This window comes from Asterias amurensis, chromosome 5, assembly GCF_032118995.1.
Source record: "Asterias amurensis chromosome 5, ASM3211899v1".
Classification (NCBI taxonomy): Eukaryota; Metazoa; Echinodermata; class Asteroidea; order Forcipulatida; family Asteriidae; genus Asterias; species Asterias amurensis.
The window spans coordinates 8,272,865-8,298,263 of record NC_092652.1 but is presented as its reverse complement, the minus strand read 5'-3'; the positions used below and the strand labels follow the sequence as shown (position 1 = coordinate 8,298,263).

At 39.1% G+C, this 25,399-nt stretch overlaps 3 protein-coding genes across 3 annotated transcripts; 2 read left to right on the top strand and 1 right to left on the bottom strand.

The window, feature by feature from the left end:
• Positions 1-95: 95 nt before the first annotated feature.
• On the bottom strand, positions 96-17,959 carry LOC139937167 (uncharacterized). Its single transcript, XM_071932211.1, has 7 exons — positions 17,240-17,959; positions 12,429-12,496; positions 10,135-10,572; positions 8,634-8,975; positions 7,795-8,011; positions 5,532-5,587; positions 96-3,561 (listed from the first exon to the last, which is right to left on the bottom strand). Exons 1-7 carry the CDS (start codon positions 17,320-17,322, stop codon positions 2,555-2,557), a joined length of 2,211 nt encoding a protein of 736 aa, XP_071788312.1. The 5' UTR covers positions 17,323-17,959; the 3' UTR covers positions 96-2,554.
• Positions 17,960-19,813: 1,854 nt separating this feature from the next.
• LOC139937255 (galanin receptor 2b-like) lies at positions 19,814-20,803 on the top strand. Its single transcript, XM_071932349.1, has one exon. The coding sequence runs from the start codon at positions 19,814-19,816 to the stop codon at positions 20,801-20,803; it is 990 nt and encodes a 329-aa protein (XP_071788450.1).
• Positions 20,804-24,024: 3,221 nt separating this feature from the next.
• Positions 24,025-25,014, top strand: LOC139937254 (galanin receptor 2b-like). The gene has a single exon (XM_071932348.1). The coding sequence runs from the start codon at positions 24,025-24,027 to the stop codon at positions 25,012-25,014; it is 990 nt and encodes a 329-aa protein (XP_071788449.1).
• The last annotated feature ends 385 nt before the right edge of the window (positions 25,015-25,399 follow it).

The window sequence follows — 25,399 nt, the reverse complement described above, 5'->3', positions numbered from 1 at the left end:
TGTTTGTTTCATTTGTTATTTAAACCCTTCAGATTTTAAAAATTTAATCCACAAGGTTGTTCTTAGTCAGCCATAGACCCCCCCCCCCCCAACGGCCAAAAATGTTCTTTAAAAAGCTTATCCTTGTGTGGGTATGTTCTGTTCTTATATTCAATAAGACTTTCCTAACCGCTTTTTCAAGTGCCTATACAGATCCAACTAGCTTAAGCTTTCAGGTTTCACTATATGGAATGTTACCCAACTCAAGTAGAAACTCGTTTTTAAATTTGTTGACCATTTACCCACCAACAAACACTTATGAAGTATGATTACAATGACATGTGTATTTTATTGACGGTTAACAAATGGTGTTTGGATTGTTCAAGATAGCAAGTTGTTTGTGTTTAATAGTTGTCTTTGATTGTTATCAGCCTTCTGACTACCGTCATGTACTTCCTGTTGTCATCATCACAGTCATCAACTGACCTCCTGGACAATGTGTCCTTTGACCTTGTTTAAAAAGGGAAGCAGCAATAGACCATGTGACATTGTGTACATCAAGAGTGACCTTATAATATATTACCTGGCATTTCCTGAGAGGCATGATACCTCATTAATGGCCATAACAACAAATTTGTACATTTGATTATACATGTAGTTTATCAGTGTAAATTGTGAAAACCCATGCATATTGCATTTCTATTGTTACTAAATATTGGAGTTTTGGACTCGCGAGATCAAAACTAACTTATTTTACTCATTTTTATAAAGAATAAAACGTTTTACCAGTCAGGACATGAATATTTCGGGGGGAAGTTTCCCACCCTGAAGATCTTCATACCATCTTCATAATCCAGTGTTATACCTGCTTGTTACATACCCTTTTTAAAGTTGTTAATATCTGACCACAAACAAACTCAATAAATATGCAAATATACTTCATTATACACACTCACAAACATCTTTGGCAAAAGGTAGTTTAAAAAAGATCCCCAAAATTGTACCATCTAACCATCTTGGTCTTAAATTTAAGCTGTGGAAGTACAATGGAATTAAATCTTATGATATCACTTTTAAGCAATCTGTGGTAGCGCTAGAAGATAAACAAAAAATACATTAAATAGTTTACCAACAAATACTTAAAACAAAATTTAAAAAAATAGTATTTTTAAAAATAAAAATGGAGGTAATCTTTTTTGTTGAAAGCAATTTTAATATTTGGTCAGAGCTATAAAAGTAACACAAATTACAATTGGACCAAACAGCAAAGGAACCAAATTGCACAGGGACCACCAGATTTCCCGTGTAAAGTGACCAGACAGTATAAAAAGGAAAATATTCTAAAGGGACCAAATCACAAAGATCCCAGACTGCAAATAGACCAAATTCTAAAGAGACCAGGGGTGGATTTCACAAAGAGTTAGGACTAGTCTTATCTCGAGTTAGGACCAGTTACTCGTCCTAACTTAGGACTATCCATGCAATCTGTATATCTCCTAGGGCTAGTCCTAAATTAGGACTGGTCCTAACTCTTTGTGAAATCGACCCCAGGTTGCAAAAGGTCTAAATTGCAGAGAAATTGACCGATTGCATTGGAAAAGCGCAGTACGAGTACCTTTTATTATTGTTTACTATTCAATTCAGATCATCTGTAATGGTCTTACAACGGAGGAAATTTCTTTGCGTACATGTACATGCAATACACAAAATAGTGGGCCAGGGGCTTTTTAAAAGCTCAGCTCAAGCTCTGATGGGCTCTGTTGGATGTTGGAAACACTATTCAAAATGTACAGCCCTGCTCCAAAACCTCACGGGGACCACACTGCATAGGAACTAACTGCAAAGGGCCAGGGGCTTTTTAAAACCTCAGCTCAAGCTCTGATGGGCTCTGTTGATGTTGGAAACACTATTCAAAATGTACAGCCCTGCTCCAAAACTGCAAGGGGACCACACTGCAAAGGGACCAGAATGCAAATGAACCAGGGGTCGATTTCACAAAGAGTTGGGACTAGTCCTAACTTACATAGGACTAGTCCTAGGATATAATGTATTAACAACGGCAGGCTAGTCCTACATTTAAGTTACTCGTTCTAACTCAAGATGACTAGTCTTAACACTTTGTGAAATCCACCCCAGGCTGCAAAAGGGACCAAATTACAAAGAGATTAATTTGCAGAGGGAACAAATTTTAAAGCGAGGAGATTCATGACGGACCAGGCTGAAATGTGAACAGACTACAAAAGGGGGACCAGGGAGTCCCGGGACTAAATTGCAACGAGTGTATTTTATTGTAAAGGGACTAAATTGCAAAGGGAACTGCAGAAAAAACCAAGACTGTCACCAGGCCTTGATCACGTTGACTGGCCAAACACTTGAAATTCCATGAAGAGATTTCAATCACACAGCTAGTACATGTATACATAAAACATAACGTAGTTTTCTTCAGAGCTATAAACCCTAAAGCTCTTCAAAAATCATTCATTTCCTTGCAGAAAAACTTGGGACAAAAACTTGCACAATTTAACATGGAACCAACTTGCAAGCAATCTACAATTACTTTTGGGACATACTTAACTTACTGTTTGCTGGGCGTGGTTGCATGCATTAAGTGGGCGTAGCCTGCTCCTGGTCGACTCCCTTGTGCCACGCCTTCATTCTTCATCTGAGAGCTTTTGGATTGGTCACTAAAACCATTTGGACCACCCTTGCTTGATTTCTTATTTGGTTTGGCATACTGAGGAATGCTTGGACTTGTGCTGTTGGTTTGGCTCTTCCGTTTGTTTGGCTTTGCGTATTGTGGCGCTTCTTGCTGTTCAAGCTGGCTTTTGCGTTTCATGGGCTTCGCATACTGCGGAATTTCATGCTGAGATTTGGGATCAGCGGGCGGATTCACATATTTCTGAGTGATCGGGTGAGGTGGGTGGGCAACTTGACTTGTGCCACCCTCCACATCAGAAGGCGTCGATTCGGGATCGAAGTCGACGTATGTATTCTCGTAAGGTTGCTTCCGACCGAACGTACCGCTGGATCCAGCTGCCGCCCCAGTCCGTGGTGATTTCAAAGATGCCGTTTTGTGAAGGACGTCAAATTGGAGATCATTCTTAGGATGCTTAAGGGAGGAAGCCTTTCGGTTGTTAAGAGATGGGCTCATCTTGGCATACCCTGAGCAATCTGGGTCGTCGTACAACGGTACACTTGTCTGAGAGCTACTGGTATCATCATAAGTACCGTCATCTTTCAGGGCTCCATACATTCCATCTTCGGCCTGCTTAAACGATGACTTATCCCGCGGTGAAAAGTTAAGTTTATCGTAGAATTCTCCAGGCTGAGACTCCCCACCTGGTTGGAATGCTTTCAGATCCTTACCCCCTACATAGGCATATTCAGAGGGTGCGGCATTTGCGTGGATAGTTATGTTGCCCGTCGTTGCGTACGGCGAGATTTCGTCAGCCTCTGGGAGTAGGTCAGGCATTTTCTTGTGTAAATCTGTCACATCTTCGTACCCGCTCGTAGGTCTGAATGGAGATTGCGTTATCTGTAAGGAGTTCATGGGAGAGCTGCTTGCATCTTCATATGCATTATCTGAAAGTTTAAGAAAATCATATGGTGATGGTACACTACCTTCTTATAAATGCCGTTTATAAATCGTTGATATATAATAACATAGGTTTTCTCAAGTCATTACTCGAACATTATTACCCCATGTGACTGAGCCATTTTGTAAATTACTTCAACTATCTCAACTCCATTTCACCTATAGGGCACACAAGGATACACGTTTCTGAGCTCATGAGGAATATACTAATACAATTATATTGCAAACTAGCCCAATACAAACCAAACTTCGTCTGGCTTTTAGGCTTCAATGTCTAGTCACATTTTGATGAGGAAAGAGTTAATTTCTGCAGATTTTTGCTCAGGGTTTAGACGTGAATACTGGTTCAGTGTGGCTCAAAGGGTCTATGTGATACGTTTTAAACTTCACTGGTACCTGATTGTCTGGTCTTTTTGATACCAATTTGATTGTTTGGACCGGGATGGTTGTTATAGGAGTTATTTTGGGTACAGCCTGTGCTGCCAAGTGTCCAACCCAACCAAGCTAAATCAATCACAAGAAATCCATCTTAACCCAAACTGGTACCAATCTTCTTCTTCGTGAAGAAAAAAGCTATATTTAAATGTCTTGCCCAAGGACCCAATTGTCCTTCCTGTAATTAAACTCACACCCTCCTGGTGGCCAAGCCATCAGAACTTAAGTCTGATGCACTTTAAACTGCTCGGCCATGACATGCCAAGCCTGGTTGGTAAATAAACACATGCATCCTGAAAGGTACATACTTTGAGAAGGCAAACAAACATTCGTCTCCACTTGGCCTATTTATTTGAAAAACATGTACCCTCATACACATCTGCATCAATGGCTTTATTTAGTCATGACAAATTCAAAATACACTGATTATGCATTCAAAAAAGCAAGTGTCTTAAAAGATTGATTCAGGATCTTTCAAACCTTCAACCAAATGTGACGGTTATAAAGACACCCCACAAAGTTTTCTTATTTTTTCCTTTAAATGTACTATTTTGTTTCATTTGTCATTGTTTGTCAACGTATTATTTACCTTACTTTTTATCCTTTTGCCAATTCAGTTTGTCTTAGAAACCTTTATTTATGCTAATTAACCTGTTAAAACTTGCTACCTCATCAGCTTCACGTTCACATTTCACTCACTTTCAAATTGTATTCACGAGAGACCACACCACATAATGGACTCTGTTCTCTCCTATTTTCCAATTTCCAGATCAATAAATAATTGTGAACGGCAAAGCTGTTCTTCTTCAGTATCCCTTCTTATTGACTCTAATTACATCCTGGTCACAAAAACTTGAATCCTTGATTCTAAATGGTTGACCCATAGCAACAAGTGGTGAAAAACAAACCTTCATTGTGCGGCCTATGTCACACTATGTCACACTGTGTTCTAACTCCTCATATTTTTTATAACACACGTCTCGTGAAATATGGAAAACTGTATCGAGTATGCGTCCTGTATCAACCTCGGCATTTGGCCTTGTCGTGTTCCACATTGGATTTGAGCATCAAACTCAAATTATGGTCGGGCGTGGGTTCGAATCTTGATCATGACACTTGTGCTCTTGAGCAAGATACTTTACTATAATTGCTTCTCTTCCACAGGGGTGGGTATACATGGGTACCTGCGAGGGTAGAGGTTGATATTGTGTTTGAAACAAAAATAGCCTTTGGAGTGCCACTTTAAGTCCGAGGCTGTATACTAGATCCAGGGAGCTGAGAATGATTGAAAGAATGTTATTCGCCTAATGTCCAGGGCACTATCTAAAGCACATTGGTACTTTATTGTAAACTGCACAATAGAAAAACTAGTTGTAGCTATTATTATAATAACTATAATATACCTGCTGCAAGTTTATAATGATTGATGATATAATATTTTTATTCTTATCAGCATTAATTCACTTGAGACAGTCATGACTAAAATCTGATAATGCAGGAAACATGAAGGCAAGGAAATTACCTGCAACACCAGTGGTCATTGGTATCTGCTCTGCCTCCTCAGTTGGCTCCAACTTCCTGTAGACAAGAAAAATCAACAAACACAGGAAAAACTATCAGGGACTAAACCTGGCAGAGGAAGTGATCGGACAAAATGAACTAAAACACAAACATATACATGCCAACCCCCACATCGAGGAAACCAAGTAACAAAACAAAACCGAGGGTTAATAGTTTTTAGAGAAAACATTTTCCGGAACAGCTTTGTTGCTAAAAAGGTGCACTTTATAATAACAGTTTTCAGTTTCACAGTAAGATCTCTTTGGACTGCTGTTTTGTTTTATGTGAAACACCAACCACCAATGAGGAAGGAAAACATCCATGACCAGAGACTTAGGGCCTTGTCACAAGAGGCAACTTTTACAGGCAAGGGAGGCAACCAACTGCAGTGCATGCTATAGGACCATTTGGTAGCACACAAGTTTTTGTTCAAACATTGTCTTACGATCAACAAGAAAAATATGTGAACGTTGAAATGTGAATGCCTTTTCTTCTTGGAGATTGCCTGGAACTGATTGCTTGTAAATTTCCTCGTGTGACATGGCCCTTAGACTTGAACAGTTTTGAAATTGTAGAGAAAGAAAAAAAATGTTATTGTGTGAACTTTCACCAAACAAAATCATCCAAATAAATACAAACCAACTTCAAGAGATTTACAATTTACGAGCTATAGAGCTGCTAACATTTGTATCTTGGATACAGGTTTCTACGATCAAATTTGTTCAATTCAGAAAATGGCAGGATTGTTAGTTTTGTTTTTTTTTTTTTTTTTTTTGTGGGGGGGGGACTTTCTGCAAAATCAGTGAGAGATGGCAGCTCAGCTGGAGTTAGATTTCAAGAAGTTTTTAGAGGAAAAATTTCTCAGATCAATGAGAAGCTTTGATCCTGAAAAGGTTTACTTTGTTATAATAACATTTTGCAGTTTGAGAGAAAGATCTCATTTGAGCACAGATTTGTTTTGTGAGAAAACATTCAAAAAGAACCAATGAGACCAATGCGAAAGGAAAATATCCACTGTGATCAGAGACTTCTCAGACTTCTCAACTTTTGCTTAAAGTGTTAGTCAACATTATTTGCCAAGTCAAGGAGAAACTTTTGAATTTGTAGAGATACAGACAAAATGTTTTGTATGAAATGTCACCACAAAGAAAAGTCATCGAAATAAAAGATAACTACAGAACCAAATTCTCAAGATTTGTGATTTGTAAGTTAAAGAGCTGCCAACATTTGCAATGTGTAATCAGGGAGATTTTGTGCAACAATTAGGGAGATATTTAAAATTACATGCAGTCTGGTTTCTTTGATCAAATCTGTTCATCAGAACAATGAACAGCTTTGTTCCTGAAAAGGTTTAGAGTGTTCAAATAACATTTTGTAGTTTCACAGAAAGATCTGTCTGGGGGCAGTTTTGTTTTGTGTGAAAACACTCACAACCAATGAGGAAGAAACACATTCTTAAAAGTCTCAAATCTTGTGTAAGTCAACACTATTTGTATAGTCAATGGGAAAATTGTTGAATTGGTAGAGATACAGAAAAATGTTTTTGTGTAAACTGTCACCACCATAAAAATCATCCACAAGATAAATACAGAACCAACTTCTCAAGATTTGTAATTTGAGGGAGTTTACAGATCAAGCTGCCAACATTTGCATCTTTTGGTTGGAAGCAGTTTGCAACAGCTAGTTCTTGTTGCTCAAATTTATCTATGAATCAGAATAAAATTTGTGGTTGGCTCAGATAATTAAAGACACTGGACACTAATTGGTAAATTGTCAAAGACAAGTCTTGTCACTTGGTGTATCTCAACATATGCACAAAATAACAAATCTGTGAAAATTTGAGCTCGTCAAAGTTGCAAGATAATAATGAAAGGAAAAAACACCCTTGTCACACGAATTTGTGTGCTTTAAAATGCTTGATTTCAAGACCTTTAAATCTAATTCTGAGGTCTCGAAATCAAATTTGTGGAAAATGAATTCTTTCTCATATACTATTACTTCAGGGGGAGCTGTTTCTCACAATGTTTTATACCATAAACCTCTCCTCATTACTCGTTACCAAGTAAGGTTTTTTGCTAATAAATATTTTGAGTAATTACCAACAGTGTCCTTTGCCATTAAATGTTTCCATAACGAAAGAAAAAGAAAAAAAAAGAAAAAAAAGAAGAAAAAAAAAAAAACGAAAAGCGTGAGAATCATGTAATGTTTTTTCCATTACCACTGACCTTGTGTAATTTCGCCGACTTTTAACGAGGAATGCCACCAGTATGATGACTACAACCAGTAGAACAATGGCCCCAGCAGCTGTGGCAACAATGGCGACCATCATTGGAAACTTCTCCTGTTTAGCGAGTGAATCTCCTATCAGCCCACCGGTCCCCTGATGACCCAGGGTCGTGGGGCCCAAGACTGGAGGTGTTGGGCTCACTGGAGTACTTCCCACTGAAACAGAACAAATGTTTCAACAATTTAGTACATTCCTAGTTTAATGCAAAATTTCCTTATTTTGATTGTGTTTTTACCTGAGGTTTTGAATTTGACACAGTCTTGCTATTTGCTATAATTGTATTCAATCTATTTGAACACATTTTTGATCTAGGGTTTTCACAAAGATAGTCCTAACTTAGGACTATAGTCCCAAGTTATTACGAACAACTCGTCCTATCTCAAGATAAGACTAGTCTAAACTCTTTTTGAAATCCACCATTTGGCCTACTTTCCCTGTCAGCACAAAAATTGCTAAGTAACGGAAAATCTTGCTTAGCAGAAGCATGTTACAGGCCAACATTCCATAAAGTTTACACTACTATTATTTTTGATTGGTGGATAACTGGTAGGATAAATACAAACAAAAATGGTCTTTCTATCAAAAACAGAGGTACCAGGGCCAAATTTAATAAAACCTGTAAGCATAAAAAAAAAAATGCTAAGCACAGAAATATCTTGCTGAGCGGAAAAAGGTACCTGCCAGTATTCCATAAAGTTTACATTGTTGCGTCTGTGCACTACTATTTTTTTCTTAGCAAAAACATCTGCTCAGCAGTATGATTTGCTCTGTGCCTACCTGATGGGCAGTTGGCTTGTGTTCGGCACACCCCATCCACATGGCAGTCACAAGGAGCAATACAGTCTGGGCCAATTGGAGCGTTTGGATCACACAGGCATTGTCCAGTTAGTGGGTCACACGGTCCGAGTAGGCACTCGCACCGCCCCAAGCAGTTCTGCCCAAATCTTCCTGGTGGACAGGGCTCTTGGCAGTCTCCGCCCATCCAACCACTGGTGCACTCACATTTGCGTGTCTTTACATTGCATGTTGCGCCGTTTGCACACAGCACGGTGCAGATGTCAGTGCAGTTCCTCCTAGCTTTGGAAGGGATGCAAAGGGTACAATCCTCCCCAGTGAAATCTAAACAATTCAAACCAGACAAATTATTTTAGGGACAAGTATACACTGTAACTTTGGTTTTTGGGAACCGTTCGACTGTTGTTACATACATGTATCTTGTATTAGGATGTATATCAAATACCACTTAAAGACTGTGGCCACTATTGATAATTGTCAAAGACTAGTCTTCTCACTTGATGTACATGTATCTCAACATGCATAAAATAACAAACCTGTGAAAATTTGAGCTCAATTGTTCATTGAAGTTGCGAGATAATATTGAAAAGAAAAACACCCTGGTCACACAAGTTGTGCTTTCAGATGCTTGATTTTGAGACCCTAAATTCCAAACTTGAGGTCTTGAAATCAAATTGGTGGAAAATTACGTGAGCTTCTTTCTAGAAAACTACATTACTTCAGAGGGAGCCATTTCTCACAATGTGCTATACTATCAACCTCTCCCCATTACTCATTACCAATTAAGGTTTTATGCTAATAAATATTTTGAGTACATACCAATAGTGTCCACTGCCTTTAACATGTGAAATGTCACATTTTTATCGCCGAAAACACAGAGCAAAAAATGTCCCAGAGGAAGAAGACCCATAACATGAATACCAATCTGACAACTGTAACAGTACGCTTCTCAGAATAAAATTTTGGGGAATAAAAAACTGCTACCTTTTTTTTTACACAACCACATTACTCTGAAGTGAAATACTTCTCAAAATGTTTGTTTCTAATAACGTTTTATAACAATCAACAGCTCTCCAGTGCTTTTTATACCAAAAAAGTTTCGTGATCAATATGTGGAGGAAGTACAATGCTCTGCCTTCACCGGATTTAGCTGTCTAATGAACCTTGAAGATGAACAGAAATTCAGGGAAGTGAGTCCTTGCTAACAAAAAAGTCTGAAACTGGGATACAAATTCTACTAGGTTTGTTTGAAATGATGGTATTTCAACCTTTTGGTAAACCAAGGAGTTAAAGATTCGGGGGACAGTGTCCTCAGCGCTAGAGAAGTAGACCAAACAGCAGGATTTGTTTATAATGTGAAAAAAAGATGAACATCAGAAATTACAAGAAATGAAATAGATGGACAAATCAAGCTAATAAACAGATGAATTTCAAACCTTAACTGTACCAAAGTACAACTTGTTTGCAGTAATTTCTGTTTTACCTTCAGTACAGTGGCACTTCTGGTTTGTTGTCAGACAGTCGCCACTGTTTTGGCACTCCACTCTGCAGTATTCTATACATTTCGTTGGGTGCTCGCGAGGTAAGCAAAGGCTGCAGTCAGGGTAGTAGTACCCCACGGGGCAATCACAAGTGCCACTCACACAAACTCCACCGTTTAAACATTCACGCTCGCAGGTACTTGGCTGGACTGGTGGGTACGGCGATTCAGTTATGGCTGGAGCAGTTTCGACGGTACTGCAGTCTTCACCAACGAATCCGGTCTGACAACTGCAGCTTGCAGTTTCCAATTCACAACTTCCGCCATTTTGGCAAGGGTACCGGCAAGGGGAAATACACTCGTCTGTGGTGACTTCGCACACTGTACAAGTATGTGTGTTAAGACTGCAGTAGGTACCTGCAACACAACTGCATTCTAGAGCTGGAGTTTAAAAATACAGAAATAAAGAGGTTTTTCTTAAATGATAGGCTTCAAATACTTGCTTAAAGGCAGTGGACACAATTGGTAAATACTCAACATAATTGTTAGCATAAAAACTTACTTGATAACAAGCAATGGACAGCTGTTGATAGTATAAAACATTGTGAGAAACGGCTGCCTCTGAAGTTACGTAGTTTTTGAGGAAGAAGAAATTTTCCAACAATTTGATTTAAAGACCTCAGAATTAGATTTTAAGGTCCCGAAATCAAGCATCTGAAAGCACACAACTTCGTGTGACAAGGATGTTTTTCTTCCATTATCATCTCGCAACTTTGACAACCAATTGACGTCAAATTTTCACAGGTTTGTTATTTTGTGGATATGTTGAGATACACCAAGTGAGGAGACTGGTCTTTGACAATTATTACCAATAGTGTCCAGTGCCCGTATTGCCATGACAGCCCTGGTATGACCGAAGGCCTATAGTACGGAGTACGTGTGAATAGTCCCAAAACATTTGGGACTGAACAAAGTGAACCAAATACCTACTCGATATACATGGGGCTCTACCAACTGAGATATCTAGCCCTATGTTGGCACTTTTTTTGTCAATATCATTTTTCAGGGGTGCCAGTTCGAAGCCATACAACTTTATTAATGGCTGTGTAGCCGGGGATCACACCTAAGTTGATACAACCAGGGAAACAGCAGTCATCCTTATACGTGGATATGATTTTAATATGATATATCCAATAATAAACCAAAAAGGAAACTGACTGGATATAACAATTCTTGGCATAACACACATTACGATTACTCTTGGGACTGTAAGTTCTGTATCTATATACAGACGTAGGACGCAGTGAACCATCCTCAGTTAGGTTGGGTTTCGTGTCCTAACTCCTAACTCGAGATAGCATTAATCCCAGCGTTTGTTGAAATCGGCTGCAGCAAATTCATCACATGAACATAACTGGAGTTTTGTACTATTATGTTTCAGCATGGTCCACTGATCTTTACAATTACAGGACATGTTCTACATCATCAAGTCTACATGGACGTGTTAATTGATGGATCACACTGTATCTTTTGACACACTCATAACACAAACTATTTAAGCTTGCGCATATATAATTATGTACATCAAAACTAGGTGCAGAGATCATCAGCTCAGCTCCTTATTATGTATCTCGATCATGCAGGCCTGGATGCTCATGATCTCTGAGAGGGCAAGGCCATTTTCATTTTGCAAAGGGCGCTTCCATTAAGAAAACCCTAATAGTCTATGAGAAATCTTTTGAAGGGGCATCAAGGCCAAGCAGGGGTAACTTTGAGGTATTGCAATTCTAATTACAGATTGTTTACTAACTGTGGGTTTATGGAGGATCTACTTTGTTCTTGTAAGGGCAAGAATGTTTTTTGGGAAATATAAGCTTCATCTCGATTGTTTCATGGGGCATCAATGCAATGGCCTATGAAGTAGGCTCGGTACTTTGTCCTAAGTAAAGGGCAAGCAGTTTTTCCTAAAGTAAAGGGCACTTATGCGGGAAATGGGGCATCAAGGCAATGACCTTGAGGTAGACCTAGTACTTTAGTTCTTGTAAGGGCAAGCAGTTTTTTGTCTTTGTAGTAAAGAGCAGATTTGTGAGGGAACCGAAATAAACAAATGGAACATTTGAATAGGCACCAAGGCAATGGCCAGGGAGCATCAAGGCAATTGCATTCATGCTTCCAAGAAGTATCATGCCCGTTTTAAAGCACTTGAATGCTCAGATGAAGTGAGCCAAATTTAAAAAAAGTGTTGGGAAATGCTTCATTATTATTATTCTTTTAAGCCTAAAAGTGTCAAAACTCACATGTCCATCTGCAGATATATCCGGGTTTAACAAGGGGACCAACACATACTCCACGCTGGAATCGCAATCTAAATACGGTATAAAAGAAACAGACATACAAAATAATAGTCTACATTGTATTTACACGCAATAAACAACAATCGCTACTTAAAGGCAGTATTTGTAATTACTTAAAATAATTATTAGCATTTAAACTTCCTTGGTAATGAGTAATGGGGATAGTATAAAACATTTTGTATGAAATGAGGAAGAATTTATTTTCCATGAATTTGATTTTGTGACCTCAGAGTTAGATTTTGAGGTCTCAAATTCAAGCGTCTGAAAGCACACAACTTCGTTTCTTCTTTCATTATTATCTTGCAACTTCAGCGAACAATTGAACTCAAATTATCACAGGTTTGTTATTTAAATGCATATGTTGAGATACACTAAGAAAGAAGACTGGTCTTTGACAGTTACAAATAGTGTGAGTGTCTTTAAAAGAATATTCATCAATACCTCAGACAGTTTCGCTACTCCTATTTGTGGAGAGCGCGTCACGTGGGTGTGTATAAACCTTTGTTTATGACCAGTAAAAAGTGTTGAAACGAGGCCTGGTTCTTGATAATTTTACCAAGACAAAGTCGAGGTAAATGATCAAGAACCAGGCCTCGGCGGGTTTAAACCACTAGTTGAAAACCGATTCAACACACTTTGATTCCCATTCATACATACCTTTTCGGTCAAAAACACTTTTTTGTCAAAAAGTAAAATAAATGCAAAAATTCTAGTTGTTCAATGATTTCTTTCAACACAACACCCCTCCAGCTATGAAATGGTAAGGCCCACCGCCGCCCTCGGGTAAACAACTCCTTATAAGGGAATGCTGTGCGCGTCGCGCCGTTCGCGTGATGTGGCACAACTGTCCTGGCCGTTACTCTCGACCAAAAAAAACTGTCTTATAATCACAGGTGCAAGCTTGCGTGTCACGCCCATATTTAAACACTTTTTACTGGTCATAAATAACGGTTTATACACACCCACGTGATGCGCTCTCCACCAATAGGAATGGCGAAACTGTCTGAGCTGTTTATGAATTAGTTGTTTAAAAGGACTGATGATGCTTGCAAACAGAAAGCAGACAGAAAAAAGGTAATTTAAGAGTATTTAGCCTATTTCTTTTCTAATACCTTCGTTTAATAAAGTTGTCTTTTTATAAAGCAAATTGCATCAATGTATTGCGTTGCAGTAAAGAAATAAATTATATTTATAAAAAAAAAATCAAGAATCTGTTGAAGTTGTTTAACAGTGGCAGTGATTCTTGTATTGATGACCCATTGTCCCTGACAGCATTTGCCAGAGCAACAATGGAATTTTCTGATTAACTGCTTATCTCTTTCAGTGCCAAGGTCGATTTATTTTTTGTATTAATCCGAAAGCGCCATTATTGTACATATTATGTATAATCCTTTTGATGTACTAAAAAGTGTCTTCAATTGTACATACAACAAGAGGGCATTTTCACTCAATAAATACTATTGACATGATAAGACAAATCAGCAACATTGATTTTTAATTGGTTAGAAATACTTTGTTTCTGTTTTAAATGTTAAATACTAAGTTTTACAGACCTCAAAAAGCTAGACATTTTGGGTTCAAGAACGCTACATGTAGCAAAAATCAGGCACTGAAACAAAACAGATAATGCTTGCAAAAAACATACAACAGATTCTAAGCTTTACTTTCCCAAGACTGATTGATGAATGATGATGACCCTGATTGCCAGGCTAGCAGTCATGTGTCTTTGGATTCAGGTATTTTTTAAATATCTTGCAAAACCGGTACCCAGTATAGCTTTAACTTTAGCTAAAGGCTCCTTGAACACCAACCAAAGTTGGACTGTTTCTATTTTCCTACAATAAGAGCCTATCTGGCGGGCTAGATACTAAAAAGGTCATAAAAAATTTGAAAACTTCATATTTTTGTGTTATAATTTCCACATTAATTTTATAAGTTTAATCATTTAAAAAAATAACAGCTGAACAAGTTATGAGATGTTTCTCCTTTCATCAAAAGTTGATAAAAATCAGACCATGCAACCACAATGCCATATCAAATATGATGTTTTCTTCTATTGGGCTGTGTACAAATTGTGCCTGCGGGAATCCAGGTAGACTTGAGGATAAGTTGTTAAATGTCTGTCGCGATGATAGCGTCACGACTCTATTCTGATCTCCCTGCAATTTCTGCAGTATTCTTACGGGACTGTTGGCCCCGCCAGACTACTGCTCTCACGACTATGGTCCCATTTAATGGGGGTCAGCAACCAGCAGTTCGCGCAAGAGCAGTGATCTTGCGAGAGCACCGCCACAACTCAACTTTCTCACCGCGGCAGACCATTAACGACTTGTCCACAAGACTACAATCCAGGCTGTAGCTCTTAACTGTGAACACAGGTCACCCAATGCCAGTTAGGCCAGACCCAATAATTATTCCAATCTGGGGCAGAACATACTATGTCAAGTGCCTTGTTGAACGGGATACTTATTTGTTCTGAGGGCTTATTCCCCCTGGAATCCACATGGAATGTACTTGTGAGATCCAGAAAGGAACACCAAGTAGCTGAAAGCCATAAAAGCATAGCTTAAAGACACTGGACACTATTTGTAATTGTCAAAGACCAGTCTTCTCACCTGGTGTATCTCAATAATATGCATAAAATACAAAAACCTGAAATTTGAGCTCAATCAGTCGTCGAAGTTGCGAGATAATAATGAAATAAAAAAAAACACTCTTCTCAAACGAAGTTGTGTACTTTCAGATGCTTGATTTCAAGACCTCAATCTGATGTCTCAAAATCAAATTCATGAAAAATTACTTCTTTATCGAAAACTACATTAGTTCAGAGGGAGCCGTTTCTCACAATGTTTTATACCATCAACCTCTCCCCATTACTTGTTACCAAGAAAGATTTTATGCCAATAATTATTTTGAGTAACTACCAATAGTGTCCACTGCCTTTAAACACATCCAAGGGTAAATCCATTCATACAACGCAGTTGTCAAGTACACTATTCAACCAACCAACCTATCATGTACATGTATCATGTGTTAATTTCATCAAAACCTAAATCCAGTTTCAGTGAAACACACAATCTTGTTTTGACTGTGGCAATAAAAACACAAGCAATGTAGATTTAGGATGTCTCGAAATACTATTATTAATTTAGTGACAGTATTTCAGATACAAATCTGGCTGGAGGTAGCCTCAGTGCACTTTTTGATTTAGTCTTATCAGGTTCTCTTTACAATACATCACACCCTGTGCTTTGTCTTCAAACAGGAAGTGAGACTAGGCTTAACTAGGGCCAGGTCTCTTTTCCCGATGTCGACCTTTGGGCCTATATGAAGATGTCACCATGAGCTACAAATAATGTTTTTGTTGGTACAATGCAAGAACCTATCCAGGTGTAGACTTGTGGACAAGTCGTTTATGGTCCCACACGGTGAGATAGTCGAGTTGCAGCGGTGCTCTCCGCGCGAACTGTTGGTTGCGCGACTACTGCGCGCTGCCCGACTCTACTAATGTGGAGTAGTAATCGGCAACCAGCAGTTCGCACTAGAGCAGTGAAACTCGACTATCTCTCTGCGTGGGACCATTAACGACTTGTCCAAAAGTCTAATCCAGGAGCTTTAAAGGGAAGGTGTACCTTTGGTAGTCACTCTTAAAAGAAATGGCATTAACAACTTTTGGTCAGGGTGCACGAGGAGGTGCCATTATTTCCAACAACAACATGTACAATTTCCATTTTTGCATTTTTTACACGTCCCCTTTCTCAGAACTCTTGTTCCATAATCTGACTAATTATAAAAATAATTGTCTGTGTGTAAAATGTAAAATAATGCCAATGACCTATACAGTTTCAAAGCATTGTGAATAACACATTCAGAGAAAGTGCAACATATTTTCTCTGGAATTTGTTTAAAATCTAAAATAAGTCAAGCTTTTAAATGGGGAGGGGGTACAGACATAATAGCTTATAGCTTACGCCACTGAATGTAATGCCTATTGCTTCAGGTTTGAGTTGATAAATAATTCAGGGTGAGAGCCCTCTTCAAAAGGCTACGTTTTTTAGCTGAGATGCAAATAAAAAACATAAATCATTCCTTTTCATCAGTTATGGCGTGTCATAGCCGAGCGGTTAAGAGCACCAGATTCAAGCTCTGGTGTTTGATCAGCAGAGTGTGGGTTTGAATCCCGGTCGTGACACTTGCTACATAAAATTGGGGAGGTAGTGCTTTCTGCTCTACCGGCCAGGCTTCGGACTGATGATACCCAAGCCTACATCCATATGGACTGTAAAAGGGATAAACCCCGTTTCAGCCCTAGGAGTAGGTTGCAATGGCCTCTGGACAAAAATAATTGTAGCCCACACCTTGAAGTGGCCTCCAGGCCTCGTGTGTCTGGCGACTTGCATAAAAAAAAAAAAGGAACTATAGGCCTACTACAGACATTTTTAAATGTGAAAATCCGCCTTCTGATCACCTATATCACACAAGCCTTTTTTTATTCTGTTGTGTTTTTTGAAGACTTAATACTCATGACGTATCTCTTTCTTTAGAATTAGATCAATATTTATAGGGATTGAGACTCAGTAACTGGGCCATGTAATCTGTACTAATTTAACACTAACAATCTTGACTGTTTGTAGAATATGCAATGTCAACATTGTTTTAAAATGAGTAGGCCTACATTGTTGTTCGGAAAGCCCAGTTTACTGGGAGTGGGTCTGCGTGAATCTTCTTAAATTCATATAAGTTCTTAATCTTACCTCCAAGGTTCACTTGCCTCTCCAAGAGTGAAACAAATGCATAGTAGCAATAACACCCGCAAGGTCGGGTTCAAGACAGCCATGACTCACCATCCACACAGACAGTGTAATCTTCTCAATGCACAAGCAGTATTGTGCACCAGGCTGGTAATTAGTGCCACCTTATTGCTCCATGCTGCAACATGTTGAACGAATTTGCATCAAAGAAAAGGCGCTGCCAACATCAACCCAATAACTCCAGACTCCAGTCACTTGCTGGTCGAGTTGTTGTTTCGTATGAAAGCCAAGGGTTTGGCAGTCAACATCTTGGACTACAAAAGAAACAGGCCTAGACCCTTTGTGTCTATGTAAACGGAAACTTGATACGTAAAATATCTAGTTTTGGTTTCGATTTAGAACCTCAACACTGGCGTTTTCTTTGAAGGGGGGGGGGCCTCCCTCAGGATCCCCGTTTACAATGGAAATCTAGTATACGCATAAAAATAGAGATGAGTAGCTGCACTTTCGGTGCCAAACAGTGATTTCCTACTACCACGAACCACGAACGCACGTACCACTCCTTAGTGTATTACAAGAAGCCAGTGATTGAAATCTTCCGGTTGTGTGTAGGGAATGGCTGATTATGACCGGCCGTCATAGCGATTAGGATCAGTTTCACTTCCGCATACATGCATGTATGGTTGGTTTGTGTAGACTTGGCCCAGTACAAGCGCGCTTGGGATGCAGGGTATCCGGCATACCATCGAGCCCGGGTCGTTGGGTCGGGGGAGGGCGGTCGAGTGTTTTTTCAATCATTAGGCTACTTGCATAAACAATGAACACAAAGTCCAACATTTGTCCTTTCTATTTAAAGTATAAAATATGTTTATAACAAATTACATTCAAAACAAATTACATTCAAAACATTAACAGATTCATATCCCAGCTCCCTCGAGTTGCATACATGGCTTTGCATTATCACGTGACCGGCGGGGAAATTCAAATCAAATTGACAACACATGCCACATTGGGAAAAACGTGTAGGCAAGTTTAACCCTGCTCATTGTCTATAGATGATTTTATGCAAGAACTTTCTGGACACGCAAATTTAAGCATACATGTAAATGGCTATGCAAATTGTGCTAGCCTGTCGAAATCAAGCATCTATAAGCTCACAACTTCGTGTGGCAATTAGGGTTTTTTTTGTTCTCGCAACTTCGACGACCAATATTGAATATAAGTTTTCACAGGTTTGTTATATTATGCACTGTTGTGAAACACCAAGTGAGAAGACTGGTCTTTTGACAATTATCAAGTGTCGTGTTTTTAAGAAATGCAACAGACCTACCTCTCAATGAAAAAACCCTTTAAAGGCGAAGTTTACCTTCGGTTGTTTTAGATGTTCGATTGTGTTTATCCAGGCTCAGGAAGAACAATGCGTAGGCCCTTATTGGAGACTGGCAGTAACACTCTACATCAAGTTGTAGACGTTCAATACGCCCAAAGTGGCACAACTAAGCTTGGTTATTGTGATTATGACGGCCAGTGTAAATAGGTTCAGTCAGGGGCCTACTTCCATCAACACACTTACCCGATAAAATAGTTCCTCATATGCTGGTCTTCCGTTTTATTCCAGAAATATATTTTTTTTCTGCATAAAATCAAGTTGCATCTAATTCAATAATCGATAACCTTCAATAAAATCATTGATAAAATTGCTTTTATCAATATTGAATTATGCCTGAAATCCTAAATATTGAATTACCACCACTTCGGACTACGTAATGGAAGTGACACTTTGTTCCAGATACAATGCTCCCATGCAAATTACTTCCCAGTTGGTCCTTTTTGCTGACGCACGCTACCTCGAACTCTATTATTTTTTACTTTTGAACAACAAAAAACAAAAAAAAAAGGAGGGGGGGGTGCAAACCAAACAACAGTTAACAGACTTTTCCTTATTCAAATAACTTGGAGTGTCCTTGCTAGTAATGCCTTCGCACATTCTATCTTAAAAAAAAACCGAGTTGAACAGGCGTCTATTTTATTTGGCAGTAGGCTTAAAGCTGCTCAAAGAACCCATCGGGATTTTATTTTTCAACAGGAGACTTAAACGTCAATACATTTTGACCTTGGCGAAGTCTATGACATTGACGCTTTACGCGCCTTAAAGGTCAACATTTAATGGGCAAATATTCCAGGCTCGAAAACAACCACAAAGGCGCCGTTGCCAAATTGAAAAAAAACTGACGAGTTTTTTCCAGCAAAATTTAACAAAATTGTTGAATTAAAGCAAAACATAAAACAGCTTTGTTGATGCCCCATTTTTCTTCTTCCGAAAAGTCGTTTAGGAAGGTTAAAGGTTGCTACGTTTCGGATATAAAGATAGCATTTTCTGCATTTGCTTTAAGCTGAATCGTACATTGATGTTTAGAGACTCCTTTAAACCCTTTCCTTGTTTTTCGATAGGAAAGGTGCGAAATTCATGTATGCTCGCACGACACAACGCGTGAACTGAGTGGACTATCATTCAGATACCATTATTTCATCAAATACTTTTTGAATTCCAGTTTATAACTAAACGCCAAAGGGGAAATGGCAACCAGTCCTCTTCTTACCGCTTTCAATGTTGCTATCGGATGCTCAGCCATTCTCGGAAACGGTTTGGTGATTTTCGTCATGACGGTCAGACGTAAACAGTTCAGCTCCTTCACTAACCGACTTATCCGTCACCAATCCATCATCGACTTCGTCTCTGGTTTGGTGTTTCTCCTCATGACTGGAATCGACCAAAGTTCTCTACTGACAATGTTGGAAGCTAACATTTTCACCGATATCATATGTCGATTTGTTGACTCTCATTACTTTATATGGGCAGTCAATGTCGCATCCACTTACAATCTGGTGGTGATTTCGCTGGAGCGTTTTCTTGCCACGTGTTATCCGGTCAAACACCGCAACTACTGCTCACTCTTCAAGATCAAAGTTTCGATGTGTGTTGCTTGGACCATTGGTTTTGCTTATGCATTGGTATTTCTGTTCTTACACCATGTAAGTGATGGGAAGTGCGCATTCAATCCTAAAAACGCAAAGATCTTCGAGGTTTTTGTCTTTAGTTGGTCTTTTCTCGTCGAGTATATCGTTCCGGTGATCTTCATATCGTTTTCGTACGTTCGGATACTCCTCGTTCTTCGCCACAAACTTGACAATGCTAACGCCAATCAGCAAAATGGCGTCTTGAGTAAGGCCAAGAAAAACGTCATCATTACAATGCTGATCGCTGGTTGCATGTTTTTCATTTGCTGGTCTCCGATTCAGATGTTGCGATTGTTCTTAAGTACTGAACTCGTTAAGGGGTTTTCAGCAGGAACCGTCTTGGGTGCTGCCAGGGGATTGGTCATGTGTAACATGAGCGTGAATCCAGTCGTGTATTGCTTTAAGTACGAGCATTTCCGTACACAACTCAGTCAACTTGCACGGAGCCGATTTGGTCGACACCGAGTGCGTCCTGGAGAGGAGTCTAACGATGTACCCTCTTTGTCCATAGACCCGATTCAAGAAACTGCAATAACACAAGCTTTGTAAAGATATCAGAATCAACGTTGCATTTTTTAAAAGTGTTAAAAAAACACAACACAAACCGGTATTCCATCTTCGATGAAAGTTTGGTTCCTTACTTTATGAATTTTGTACAGTTGTTAAATTATAATGGAACAATTGACCTGTGCAATTTGATGAGTGAACATTACCCTACACATTTGAACCGGATGAAATGTGTCCAGTGTTCCCGGTCGAAGGTTCTTGTAGGGTGTTAAAGGAACACGTTGTCTTGGATCGCTCGAGTTGGTCTTTGAAAAAGCGTTTGTAACCGTTTGTTATCAAATGCATATGGTAAGAAAGATGTTGTAAAAGTAGAATACAATGAACCACACAAACATGCCTTAAAATTGCACGATTTTCCTTTTACATCGTCGGATAACACGGTCCGCCATTTATGGGAGTCAATTTTTTGACTCCCATAAAAATTAATTGCCACGCAATTTCGAGGCAAATGTGTGTGGATCATTGTATTCTACTTTTAAAACATCTTTCTACTACAAACGCTTTTCAAAGACCAACTCGTCCGAACCAAGGCAACGTGTTCTTTTAATTTAAAGAGTTAACATTACCCTACACATTTGAACCGGATGAAATGTGTCCAGTGTTCCCGGTCGAAGGTTCTTTCAGGGTGTTAACGCCTACCGTATAGGCCTATTTAGTTTTAAACAGTAGTAGATAGGTGAACGGATTCTTTAAGATTTGTATTTTTTTTCCAGTCACATTATGTCATGAGAAAGACATTTTGATATAGGGCCATTGCAGATTTGTCCTTAAAGGAACGTTGAATTGGTAAGAAACAAAAATTGTGAAGATCACAGATTAACATAAAAAACTCACACGGTCTAATAATAATGACGGTAGAACACATCCCTTGAAATATTTCTGTCCGATATGTCATGTTTGCAGTTTATCGCTCAGTGAGCGTTTTTTTTTTTCATTTTCATTTTTCATCGATGTCATGCAAAAGTGTGAATCGGTCTTTCACTATTTTCTCGAGACCCAGATGGCCGATCGATCGATGCCAAAACACAAAGTTCAACACTTGTCCTTTCTATTTAAAGTACAAAATATGTTTATAACAAATTACATTCAAAACAAATTACATTCAAAACATTAACATATTCATATCCCAGCTTCCTCGAGTTGCATACATGGCGTTGCAATTACGTCATCGGCTGGCTCATTATCAGGTGACCGGCGGGGAAATTCAAATCAAATTGACAACGCATGCAACATTGGGAGAAACGTGTAGGCAAGTTGAACATGCTCATTGTCTATACATGATTTATGCAAGAACTTTCTGGACACGCAAATTTAAAGGGTGTATGCACTTTTTGTAGGACAAAAACATAGTGTCCACATATTTACACTAAACTTACACAGTTTGAAGATAATGATAGTAGAAAGCTTCCCTGAAAATATTTCGTGCTGAGGTGCTGTAGTTTTGGGGGAATGAGTAAAACAATGTCATGAAAATAATTTTCGTCTCATGGGACGAAAATTATTTTACGCATTTACAAACGTATTTTCATGATATTGTTTTACTCGTTTCTCAAAAACTACAGCACCTCAATTTGAAGGGAAGCTTTCCACTATCATTATCTTCAAATGTAAGTTTAATGTAAATCTATGGACATTTTGAAAAGGTACCCAAACCGTTTAAGCATAAATGGCTAAACATATTATGCTAGCCTGTCGAAATCATGTATCTCTAAAAGCTCACAACTTCGTGTGGCAATTAGGGTGTTTTTTCTTCTCGCAACCTCGACGACCAATTGAGCTCAAGTTTTCACATGTTTTTTTTAAGCACTGTTGTGATACACCAAGTGAGAAGACTGGTCTTTGACAATTTACCAAGTGTCGTGTCTTTAAGAATTGCAACAGACCTACTAATTATTTCTCATGAAACAACCCTCGCGTTCCAAAACGCGATTTAAAGGCGAGGTTTACCTTTGGTTGTTTTAATTGTTCGATTGTGTTTATCCAGGCTCAGGAAGAACAATGCGTAGGCCCTTATTGGAGACTGGCAGTAACACTCTACATCAAGTTGTAGACGTTCAATACGCCCAAAGTGGCACAACTAAGGTTATTGTGATTATGACGGCCAGTGTGAATATGTTCAATCATCAGGGGCCTACTTCTATCAACACACTTACCCGATAAAATAGTTCCTTATATGCTGGTCTTCCGTTTTATTCCAGAAACAGTTTTTTTTTCTTCATAAAATCAAGTTGCATTTTATTCAATACTCGATAACCTTCAATAAAATCATTGATAAAATTGCTTTTTATCAATATTGAATTATGCCTGAAATCCTAAATATTGAATTACCACCACTTCGGACTACGTAATGGAAGTGACACTTTGTTCCAGATACAATGCTCCCGTGCAAATTACTTCCCAGTGGGTCCTTTTTGCTGACGCACGCTACCTCGAACTCTATTATTTTTAACTTTTGAAAAAAAAGGAGGGGGGGGGGTGCAAACCAAACAACAATTAACAGACCTTTCCCTATTCAAATAACATAGAGCGTCCTTGCTATTAATGCCTATTCTTTAACCGCACATTCTACCTATAAAAAAAAACCGAGTTGAATATGCGTCTTTTTTGTTTGGCAGTAGGCATAAAGCTGCTCAAAGAACCCATCGGGATTTTATGTTTCAACAGGAGATTTAAACGTCAATACATTTTGACCTTGGCAAAATTTTTGACATTGTCTTTACGCAACGTAAAGGCCAAATTTAATGGGCAAATATTCCAGGCTCGAGAACAACCATAAATGCGTCCTTGCAAAATTTAAAACGTTTTTTTTTCTTCGAGCAGAATTAATCAAAACGGTTGAATTGAAGCAATTAGCAGAAGTGCTTTATAATTGACGCCCCAGTTTTATATTCAGAAGAGTCGTATAAGAAGGTAAGGTTGCTACGTTTTGGATATAAAGTCAGCATTATGCATTTGCCTTGAGAGATACTGACGTGGGCTAAGTCGTACATTGATGTTTAGAGACTCCTTTGAAGCCTTGCCTTATTTGTGTTTGATAGGAAAGGTGTGAATTCTCTGAAGAGGATTGCCGTCTATATTTGGCAAGAAATTCATGTATGCTCACTCGGCACAACTTTTGAGCTGAATAGATTACCACTCGTATATTACATTATTCCATCAGATACTTTTTGAACTCCAGTTTATAACTGAACGTCAAAGGAAAAATGGCAACCAGTCCTCTTATTACGGCGTTCAATGTTGCTATCGGATGCTCAGCCATTCTCGGAAACGGTTTGGTGGTTTTCGTCATGACGGTCAGACGTAAGCAGTTCAGCTCCTTCACTAACTTACTTATCCGTCACCAATCCATCATCGACTTCGTCTCTGGTTTGGTGTTTCTCCTCATAACTGGGATCAAACAAAGTTCTCTACTGACAACGTTGCAAGCAAACATATTCGGTGAAATTATTTGTCGATTTCTTGAGTCTGAATATTTTGTTTGGGCAGTCAATGTAACATCCACGTACAATCTGGTGGTGATATCGCTGGAGCGTTTTCTTGCCACGTGCTATCCGGTCAAACACCGCAACTACTGCTCACTCTTCAAGATCAAAGTGTCAATGTGTGCTGCTTGGATCATTGGTTTTGCTTATGCACTGATATTTCTTTTCTTACACCATATGAGGAATGGGGAGTGCCGCTACAATCGTAACAATGGAAAGATGTTCGAGGTTTTTGTGTTTTGTTGGACTTTTCTCATCGAGTACATCCTTCCATCAATCCTCATATCGTTTTCGTACGTTCGAATTCTCCTCGTTCTTCGACACAAACTTGACAATGCTAACGCCAATCAGCAAGATGGTGTCTTCAGTAAGGCTAAAAGAAACGTCATCACTACGATGCTGATCGCTGGTTGCATGTTTTTCATTTGCTGGACTCCGATGCAGATGTTACGATTGATCTTAAGTACTGATATCGTCGATGTGTTTTCCGTCAGAGGCATTTCAGATGCTTTCACGGGGTTGGTCATGTGCAACATGAGCGTAAATCCAGTCGTTTATTGCTTCAAGTACGAGCATTTCCGTACCCAGCTCAAGCAACTTGTACGGAGCCGATTCGGTCGAAACCGAGTGCGTCCTGGAGAGGAGTCTACCGATGCGCCCTCTTTGGCCATAGACCCGATACAAGAAACTGCAATAACACAAGCTCTGTAAAGATATCAGAATAGCTAACCGATACTCCATGGCCTTCTTGAAAGTCTGGTTCGTATCTTGATATTAAATTGTGTGCAGTTGATTAAATTATAATGGAACAATTGGCATGTACAATTGGATGAGTTAACTAACATGCTTGTACCCAACAAATTTGAACCGGATGGAAATCAGTCAGTTGAGCGAGAGGAGGTCTTCAGCCGACGCCTTCTCGGGAAACTCTGATGGTCGTCTTCCACGCATCCCGGTCCAGCATCAGCGTCCTAAGCTCAGATGTTTCCTGTTGTGTAGCGTCCTTCTTCAGCTGGTCTACGAATGAGGCTCTTCTCCTGCCCTTGTTCCTGATTCCGTCAATGGGTTCCCAGAGAACTAGGGGGCTCACAGCTAG